General features: G+C 36.1%; 1 protein-coding gene across 1 annotated transcript in view; it reads right to left on the reverse strand.

Moving 5' to 3' along the window:
- Nucleotides 1–10509, reverse strand: part of LOC123746919 (dehydrogenase/reductase SDR family member 7) — a 17133-nt gene that overhangs the window by 4534 nt on the left and 2090 nt on the right. The window contains 8 exon segments of the mRNA XM_045728826.2: nt 1032–1192; nt 1929–2048; nt 3531–3713; nt 3715–3771; nt 4827–4933; nt 5840–5989; nt 9022–9089; nt 9944–10082. Coding sequence (XP_045584782.1) covers nt 1032–1192; nt 1929–2048; nt 3531–3713; nt 3715–3771; nt 4827–4933; nt 5840–5989; nt 9022–9089; nt 9944–10056 — 959 coding nt within the window. The 5' untranslated portion in view covers nt 10057–10082.

Consider the following 10509-nt stretch of genomic DNA (forward strand, 5'->3'; position numbering starts at 1 on the left):
AGACAAGGGTTACCTGTATTAAAAAAGAGCCTGAATCATTGAGCAAAGTATTAAGCAATTAGTTTTGTAAATTGTTGGAAAGCATAATTTCATATCTTAAAAAGAACATTTAACTAAGATATGCCATCTTAAATGAGACAAGTCAAGTTTCCTTTCCATTAAATAACCATGAGTCATTGTAGATGGCCAATGTGTAAGACAGCTTAGGAAGGTCCCATTTATGATACAAGGAAGGCCAAGGGAGATTTTTAGTCAATTTCTTAGTGGCCGAGTGTTACTCAGGGGTTGTCAAGTATTAATTCTCTTGCTCTTAGTCGTTCCTTCACCAAGATACCTGCTTGATGGGGTTCTGGGAGTTCTTCTACTCCCCATGCCTGGCCCGAGGCCATGCTTGACTAGTGAGAGTTTGGTCCACTAGGCTCTTGCTTGGAGCGGCCCGCAGGCCCACATATCCACCACAGCCTGGTTGGTCCGGCACTCCTTGGAGAAAATGATCTAGTTTTCTCTTGAAGATATCCACGGTTGTTCCGGCAATATTTCTTATGCTCGCTGGGAGGATGTTGAACAACCGTGGACCTCTGATGTTTATACAGTGTTCCCTAATAGTGCCTATGGCACCCCTGCATTTTTTGGAATTTGGAAGCCATTGAAACACCATTTGAAGCCATTGAATTGAAATTGGTGCAAGAAACACCATTTGGAAGCGCTTTGAATGTATTGTATAGTACATGATTGAAACTTGTAGAGGTCATTCTGGGATGGACTGAACTCCTAGTGTATCCCTAGGACTAATATTACCTAACAGGAATATTTTAAAAGATCTCTACCCCACTGATACAGAATGCTAATTGCTATGACAAGCATGATTCTGTCTATGGGACAATAATATCTTGCCTACTGGCGAGTCTCAGAAATTAGATTTTCATATATATATTGAACATTCAAAGACCTAATTTTTAGCTAATTTAATACAGTATTTTAATTTTAATTTTTTGTGACACTTATGAGCCTGAATTTAAAGCACTACTTACCTTTTAATCAAGAATGGTAAATACTGGCTCAGATACATCAGAGTGATGACTGGCTGATCAGCTATCCACACTTCTGGAAGTTTGTTAGCAATAGACACTGCATATAAATGAGCACATCGCTCAGCAGACATCCTCTTGCCAATACGTTCTTGTCCAAGCGTCTGTAATTAAAAACAAAATGCAATTCAGCCTGCTATTTACCCGCCAACATTTTATCCATATTTTTTGACATAATGTTAGATAATACTTAGTAGTCCCCATGGCGCAGTGGTAAAACATTCGCCCGGTGTTACGCAAATGCTTTGGCCTGGGTTTCGTATCCTGGCCAGGGAGGATTGACTGGGCACCAATCCTTAACTGTGGCCTCTGTTCACCCAGTAGTGAATGGGTACCTGGTTGTTAAATGATTTAGCGAGTCATATTCAGGGGAAAAATTAGGATAAAGCACCTGCCTGAAATGCTATGCATGCTAATGTCTTTACAAGAATTTATATATTAATAAACTCTGTACTGGGTATTTAATAAATGCTTTCTTAAATCCAGAACAATTTCAAGCTAGTATAACCTTACAAGGCTCAACTGCCTCTCCTGCCTGAATAGCATGCAATATACACATAAGAATAAAGCAATCTGCAAGATACTCCTTTTTATAACCAACCACTCAGGCATTTTTATAATGTTACTCAGTAACTTTTTTACAGATCAACAGCCGGAGCATCCAAGTCATTTACAGTACATATATTGTAAACAATTAAAGTTTCAAGACAAAAAAAAAAAAAGCAGTAATCAGAGGTAATGTATAAGACTGGAGAAATGTCATGAGTAAAGTACCACAGGGTTCAGTTCTTGCAACGGTAATAATGAATAAAAACGTTTTTGTGTGTCAACTGCACTTACCTCTCCTTTGTTTTCTGTAGCACAGACTTGGAGAAGGTTGGAATCAACTGGACCTGGGCAGGCAATAGTGATATCTAATCCCAGTCCTGCCTTCTCAGTTCGTAAACATTCAAAATATCCCTGAAATAACATTTTATATTTAGACCAGTTAATCTGATCAATCAAATGAGTTTATCTTTAATAAATTACCAGTGCAGTCATACTGCACGGGTAAAGACAAATATTAAGAAACAATGTTATAGCATAATGACACACTTTACAAATGTGTATAATGTATAGAAAAGATGGTTTAAGATTTTCAAATGCCAAAATCTGCCCATAGAGTTCACAGAAATACACACCCCCACAGAGAAATACAATTACTGTACAGTACAACCTCGATTCAACGAACTATATGGGACCAACCCGGATTCATTACAACCAGACTTGCCTCCAGGATGCATTTCCCACACCTTATGGGCTGATTTCACTTAGCAAAATTTTAATTTCAACCTATGATATAATAGATAACTACCAAATGAACAACAATTAACCACATCTAGCTTATTTTTCACATTTTCACCCTCAAAACTTGTTTTCAAAAAGCAACAGGGCTGTATCTGAGTGAAGAAAAACCATGTGAACTCAGAAAAAAAACATAGAATTTGGTTTTAAATATCCCCAATAGCTTTTCCAAGACCTCAACTGTTTCTTGTAATGTTGAGTCCATCTACAAAACTCATAAAATCCATGATTGGAGCCTTATTTATAGTTACCTAATATTTCCGATACTCTAAGGGCTGAGTTCACCGAGCTAAATTTAAATTTCAACCTGTCATATTACAACTACCAAGAGAACCTGTCTGTAAAGAGATTTAAACTACATCTAGCATTTTTCCTATGCAATAGTCTTGAAATCTCCTTTTAAAAGGAAAAAGTACCCATAATAGAGAATGAAAACCAGAGACTCTCAAAAATAAAATGAACCATAGAGTTTGGTTTTAAATATGCTCAGTAGTTTTCCCAATACTGTTTTGGTAGTATTTGTGGTAATGACGAGGACCATAGTACTGTATATCTACCGACATACAACAAAATTAGAAAGTAGAAATCTGAACTATTGAGTTGGACAAACCAGAAAACTATTTTTACTTGTGTTGCTTTGATAAACTAAACTAAACTAAACTAACCTAACCTAACCTTCCTAGGCCTAATACACGATATCTGAGGCCTAATATAGTACATGTGTACGCTATACTAGGCCTAGGAATATTTCAGTTTGTTTTTAGCTTCGTTTATTCTAAAAGAATGCCTTACTAGTCAGTATACTACTATCTTAAAAGCTAAGTACATATAAATTCGTGACTATTGACGATCTTCACAATAGGTATTATCTAAACAGGAGGATGGGTTATTAATCCCATTTTCAGTACTGCAATCTAAATTGCACATATAATTTTCAAGGCGATCAATTTTTTATTTTCTTCCTACATACATTTAAAGTATAATATTTGTTTATTGGACTGCTATAGTACCTGATAAATGAAAGTCATCAACAACACAATGACTTCAAAGGTAAATGAAATTATGTAGTATTAATAAAGTTTTGTTACATTATCTTACCTGGATTGCATGCTTAGATCCTGTGTAAGAAGCTGACATAGGCACCCCAAGCTTGCCTGCTGTGCTTGAGGTTACAACTAGGTGACCTCTGCCTTTCTCTAGGAAATATTTGGAGACAATGCGAGCAAGTGAAATGAGTGAAAAGACATTCAAGTCAAATATTTCATGATCCACATCAATGTCTAATCATTTCCCAGCGTCCACGTTGTGAGCGTCCAGCATTGCTGACAAGAATGTCCAGCTGAAAAAATGGCAAGAAATAAACTCGATTTAAAAATTTACTAACAAGGTGAAGCTTTTTCATTTCTATCCCCCAAAGAGTGGGGAAAGTGAAATAAAAATGTAATGTATGAAGATTTCTCATCAAAAAATGTACTAGTGTTAGATATACAAGTTAGAATTACAGTTAAACAGCAAAAATACTAATATACTAAGGTACCCTATATTATAATTAAGGTTCAAGTATGTTTATTGAGTACAAGAAAGAAATACATCTCAAAGGGATAGAGTAGCTTAGGCTATTTCTACCCACCTAATTTATGGTCAAAGGTTAAACATATCTGCTATTTAATAATTCAATAATAATTAATTAATTTTGGAACAGGAAGCCTGTGTAAGTACTTTAGGCTTGTGTTGCAGTCCCCAAAGGTTGAACTACCAACCCTCTCTAGGGTGCAACCCCACAACAGTTGCCTAACTCTCGGGTACTTATTTACTGCTAGGTGAACAGAGGTTTCAGATGAAAGGAAACTTGCCCAACCATTTCTGTCTCACTCAGGAATTGAACCTGGAATCCCCAATTGTGAGGCGAGAATGAACCCAATTGTACTATGAGATCCAAACCGTAATATTCTATTGGAATCAGGATAAGATACAAGATAAGAATAAATAGTTTCTAGATATTGATCTTATACACAAAATGTTCCTGTGATCTGAGCAGTCGTAATATGTTTCAACCTATATCTGGCAGGGTTATTGTTGCCATTCACTGTTGGTCTCTCTCTCCAACACTTGGGCTGGACTGTAGAGCGATGGTCTCGCTTCATGCAGGTCAGCAGTTCAATCCCCTACCGTCCAAGTGGTTGGGCACCATTCCTCTTCCCCGTCTCATCCCAAGTTCTTATCCAAGTGCTATATAGTTGTTATGGCTTGGTGCTTTCGCTTGACAATTCCCTCCCTCACTGTTGGTCTGGTAGGTGCTCAACAGAAACTACTGTATCTCCGACTTTATGAGTCACTATCAAGGGTAATATTTATAGTCCCATAATAGGCTATAAGCAAAATTAGTTTATTTACTTCACCAAAGTGTTTGATGACAGCATCAAATGTTGCTTGATGTTGGTCATATTGAATCATATCTAGAGGAAGCACCAAGACATCATTTTCTTTCACTCCTCCAGATTCTGAAACAGACATTTTAAATAGTTATATGTGACATTCAGAGATCTTAAATATCAAGTATTGAATGTAATGAAAATAACTTTTTTGAGAGGCCTAATTAAGTAGTTTCCTAGTGTGTTGGCTTCTGGAACCACAGACATCCACAAAATTACCAGGTCCTCTGGACTTACACAGCCCCACCAAGAGGTAAGAGAAGCACAATAATATGAAATTGAGCTAAAACTGAGTAAAACTGCCAAAAAATTAAGTGAAGCACAACAAACAATTGTCCTAATTCCTCTGCGACTCTTTATGCATTATCGAATGAAACTGCCACAGATGAAGAAAGGGCAAACATGGTAGAAGAAAAACTGGACCAGGTTAAATGGTAATGGGTTATGGTGATAAGTCTTTTTGCCAATGATTTGGTACTATACTATGATTTGGTACTATACTGAGAGCACAAAAATATTTTAGAAAGTACTGACCGAGTCCAACACAGAGTGTTAAATTGATGAATGCTGTTATGAGCTTTGTATTGAAACTGGAGAGAAAAGTATTTGATATTGCTGTAGTATATATATAATTAAAAGGCAAAAATGTGATGACTTAACACTTAAATTTGTAGTGTAGAAATAAATTTAAAACAATAGAGGGAAAATAAAGAGTGAAATATGGGTAAAATCACTGCTTCTGTAGGATCATAAAATGTAAAAATACTACAATGAATGTGAATATAGGACTGGGTAAAAATATACTCCTTCCAATATCAATAAATTGAAACAACAATGGAATGAGGGTCAATCTAGAATTTAAACTGTAGAAGGAATTACAGTAAATATTTAAGAAATACATAGTAAAATATATTTAATGGGAGGAATAATTTCTTGGAATGCTGTATTGCAAACAATTAATGAAAATCAACTCACTAATACACATCTCCTTGACTTGGTTGAGACTTTCTGATGATCGTGCAGATAAGGCAACCCTGGCTCCAGCTTGAGCTAATCTAATAGCCAGGGCTTTCCCAATTCCACTTGAAGCTCCGGTGATCCACACAACACGTCCTTTGAGGCTTTCTAAAGACAACAAATATTTAAAACTTTGTAAGTAATAATAACTGTATACAATTTTGTTTATAACTTTTCTAACAAGTTCTTTGTGCTGGAGGACAAAAAAAAATAGGTATAATATGAAGATACAAAAATATGTTTTCTTTTGTGGCCAAAAAGAAAAAAGTTGTAGATATTTTAAATTATTTTATACAATACAGTATTGAGTTATCATAAATGGCAGCATTAATAATTAAAAAAAAAAATTGTAACGAAATGCTTCCTTCTGGTAGGTCTCGGTGGTTCCTTGGTGTTTGCTGTCTGGCAAGCTCCACAAAATTTAGTCCATGTCTCCAGGTCCTATCGAGTTATAAATAAGCCTTCCAGAAACTAGAGGCCAAAACCTGGCCTCCCTCTATAGAGGTTCAAGGATCAGGGGAGCACAAATTCCCCTAATCAGGAAATGCCACCAGAGAGGGAGGAATGGAGTTAAAACAGATGACATCATGGAAAAACCATAGAAAACAGAACAACAAACCCCTGAGATTTATGAACTACTTGATGAAGTAATTTTAATGCACATTCCTCCTTGAATTACCAACCCATATCCCTTCAGTCACAAAACCAGGAAACCCAAAGACCAAAGTCCCTTAATTGGGAAAGGGAAGGCCCCAAGGAGCCACCAGAGCCACTTTTCATTACATTCAATGCTAGTTTTTTGGTATAGGTGCTCCTTGGTGCTATGTCACCACAAAGAAAAGACAAAGGGTAGCTCACCAGGGGCAAAGATAAGCTGTAGAAGTAACCCCTATGATGGGGAAATTAGTGATGAGCTAACCATCCTAAAGCCTACACAAGCCCAACGCAGACCAGGAACGTTTGCAAAGTAACAAACTGCCAACACCCTCTTGGACTGGCCAAACCCAAGCCCAAATATCTGCCCAAGACATTTGGAAACACCATGGACAACGTCGTAAACTTGTGCACACTATCAGCCTAAGGGTAGACCACAGACAGGCAACATTTTATGGCACTGCCGAGAACTTTTAGACAAACAAACCCTGGAACATGGAACCAGAGACACCGGATCCACAGTGTTACCCCTGTGCACCACTAGTGGCAGGGTGATAACAGCTGCAACTAGACATAATAAATGATGCATTGCAGGCCAAACTAATCTAGTATCAATTATCAAAGTATGGTATCCCTCTGGAAACCTATTGTTTCATTCTTAGCCAGAAAAAGCCTTGAAGAAGCCTTGAAGAAACAATCCTGGAACAAGGGAAAATCTTCCATACAAGAAGTGAGGTTTGTAAACATACATATGAAGCAAATATTAAGGTTCAGAACGACACACAACCAAATGGCTCCCACATGATAAAGTACAAAGAAGTGGGATTCGCCAACACTGGAAACTGATTGCTTACACATTAGCTACAGGACTGGCTCATTGGAGGTTCAAGAGCTAGGAGCTCCCAAGGCACCACCTGTTGGCAGCCTTGCTCTCTAGGGGCTTTGAGCTAGAACTGAGTGAGTCATTTGCAGAGTCCTATGGCTGTTTTGGTGCTACACTTTATGTGAAATATATAGATGCTTGTATTGTTTTGCTTATTTTCTGGATTCTCTCTCTGTGTTGGTTATCGTAACAATTATATTACCCTGTGCCTCCATGAGGGTACCAGGTTCTGGCTCTGGTCTCCGGTAGGTCAAATCAGATTCCTATTGCTCAGTATGGGGAAGCCACCTCAGCAAAATAGATTCAGTGAGCCACCTAGGGGATCCTCCAGAAAATATAATTAAAGTAAGTTTTTCTAGGAATGATTATCCATTACATACATAATACATCCATATTATTATTTATAGAAGTAATGTACTTAGGAGGTATACATTCTTCACTTTGCATTTTATATAAAATACTGTACAGTACAGTATATTTTTATATATATATATATATATATATATATATATATATATATATATATATATATATATATATATATATATATATATATATATATATATATATATATATATATATATATGTCGTACCTAGTAGCCAGAACTCACTTCTCAGCCTACTATGCGAGGCCCAATTTGCCTAATAAGCCAAGTTTTCCTGAATTAATAAATTTTCTCTAATTCTTTTCTTATGAAATGATAAAGCTACCCATTTCATTATGTATGAGGTCAATTGTTTTTTATTGGAGATAAAATTAAAGTAGATATATGACCGAACCTAACCAACCCTACCTAACCTAACCTATCCTATCTTTATAGGTTAGGTTAGGTTAGGTAGCCGAAAAAGTTAGGTTAGGTTAGGTTAGGTAGGTTAGGTAGTCGAAAAACAATTAATTCATGAAAACTTGGCTTATTAGGCAAATCGGGCCTTGCATAGTAGGCTGAGAAGTGAGTTCTGGCTACTAGGTACGACATATATATATATATATATATATATATATATATATATATATATATATATATATATATATATATATATATATATATATATATATATATATATATATATATATATAATATATATATGTATATATATAATGTCGTACCTAGTAGCCAGAATGCACTCACAGCCTACTATACAATACAAGGCCTGATTTGCCTAATAAGCCAAGTTTTCATGAATTAATGTTTTTTCGACTACCTAACCTAACCTAACTTTTTCGGCTGCCTAACCTATAAAGATAGGTTAGGTTAGGTTAGGTAGGGCTGGTTAGGTTCGGTCATATATCTACGTTAATTTTAACTCCAATAAAAAGCAATTGACCTCATACATAATGAAATGGTTAGCTTTATCATTTCATAAGAAAAAAATAGAGAAAATATATTAATTCAGGAAAATTTGGCTTATTAGGCAAATCGGGCCTTGCATAATAGGCTGAGAAGTGCATACTGGCTACTAGGTACGACATTATAAATATATATATATATATATATATATATATATATATATATATATATATATATATATATATATATATATATACACATAGTGTATAAAAACTAAATAAAATGTTGTAAACAGTTTTAAGGAATCAACTTGCCAACTGGCTGGCCAAAGCGTTCATAAAACCAAAGGACAAGATCACACTCTGCGGGAAGATATATGAACCTGAAAAAACACAACAGAAAGATTTATTATTATGAACCATTAATGTGCAATTAATGGGAACATTTAATTAACCACAACAAACTTTTAAGAACTTAAAGCAACTCTATTACTCTTAATCCAGTTGCTACAGCATGTCCAAGATAGACATAATTAAAATAATAAGATAAAGTAAAAAATTAAATTAAATAACTAAAATAATGGACAATAAATTATGTAAATATAAAGTATTTTGAGATTATTATCTTGAGATGATTTCGGGGCTTAGTGTCCCCACGGCCCGGTCCTCGACCAGGCCTCCACCCCCAGGAAGCAGCCTGTGACAGCTGACTAACTCCCAGGTACCTATTTACTGCTAGGTAACAGGGCCATCAGGGTGAAAGAAACTCTGCCCATTGTTTCTCGCCGGCGCCCAGGATCAAACCAGGGACCACAGGATCACACATCCAGTGTTCTGTCAACTCAGCCACTGGCTCCAAGCTGAAGTTCTATAAGAAAATGATCAGGTCCTGTATGTATGCAGGTGGGTCCCAAGCAAAAGGTCGTGTTTGTTACATCCTGTGGAAGGTCAGTAGCTGGCCAAGGGGGAGGGTGGACCTAAATGAATTTACAATAAAAGCCTTCCTGTCCCTGACTATGTGGAAACCATATTGTCACTGCTTGGGTCTACAAGAAGTACAATACTTGTCAAATTGGTTCCACCCTCAATGTATCATAATGATTACAACACTTCATCCATCTACTTTTGAAGTTTGTATTAATGACGATAAACAAATTAAAATAAAAGAAGTTATCTTTACAACCATTATTATATGCACATAACTGAATGATAATGTATAAACTGCAGGTTTCCTTACCTCATATAAGCTAGGAAGCTTATCAATAAGATGCTGCAATAGAGCGTGCAGCAATCTGCTAGCAGATGCAGCACAACAACAAGTGCTGATACCACATAGAACCAGTCCAACATCTTTGACAATTATGAAGATGAACTGCCTGTAAAATTTGATAGTTCTTAATACATCATTGCAATGGAAAATAAGAAATAATTGAAAAATGTATTAAAACATTTCTAACCAGCCTTTCTTATGAATCATTTTTAAAAATGCCTTTCCCAAATTAATTTTTTTTAATTATCAATGGAATGCATCAAGCCATTACGACTTTATAGCACTTGAAAGGAGTCGGGATAAGGATTTGGGATGGGAAGGGGGGAAGGAATGGTGATCAACCACTCGGACGGACGGGGGATTGAACGCCGACCTGCATGAAGCGAGTCCAGTCCAAGTGGCTGGGTTTTGCCTTTTCCAAAGCTTACAAATTAAATTAGTATTCTTAACCACATATAGTATACAGTATTAGTGCTGTGAAGCTAATATTTTCATTAATACTCTTCTTGATACTGCAATCACTTTTTTAAAAT

This window comes from Procambarus clarkii, chromosome 93, assembly GCF_040958095.1.
Source record: "Procambarus clarkii isolate CNS0578487 chromosome 93, FALCON_Pclarkii_2.0, whole genome shotgun sequence".
In the NCBI taxonomy this organism is placed as follows: domain Eukaryota; kingdom Metazoa; phylum Arthropoda; class Malacostraca; order Decapoda; family Cambaridae; genus Procambarus; species Procambarus clarkii.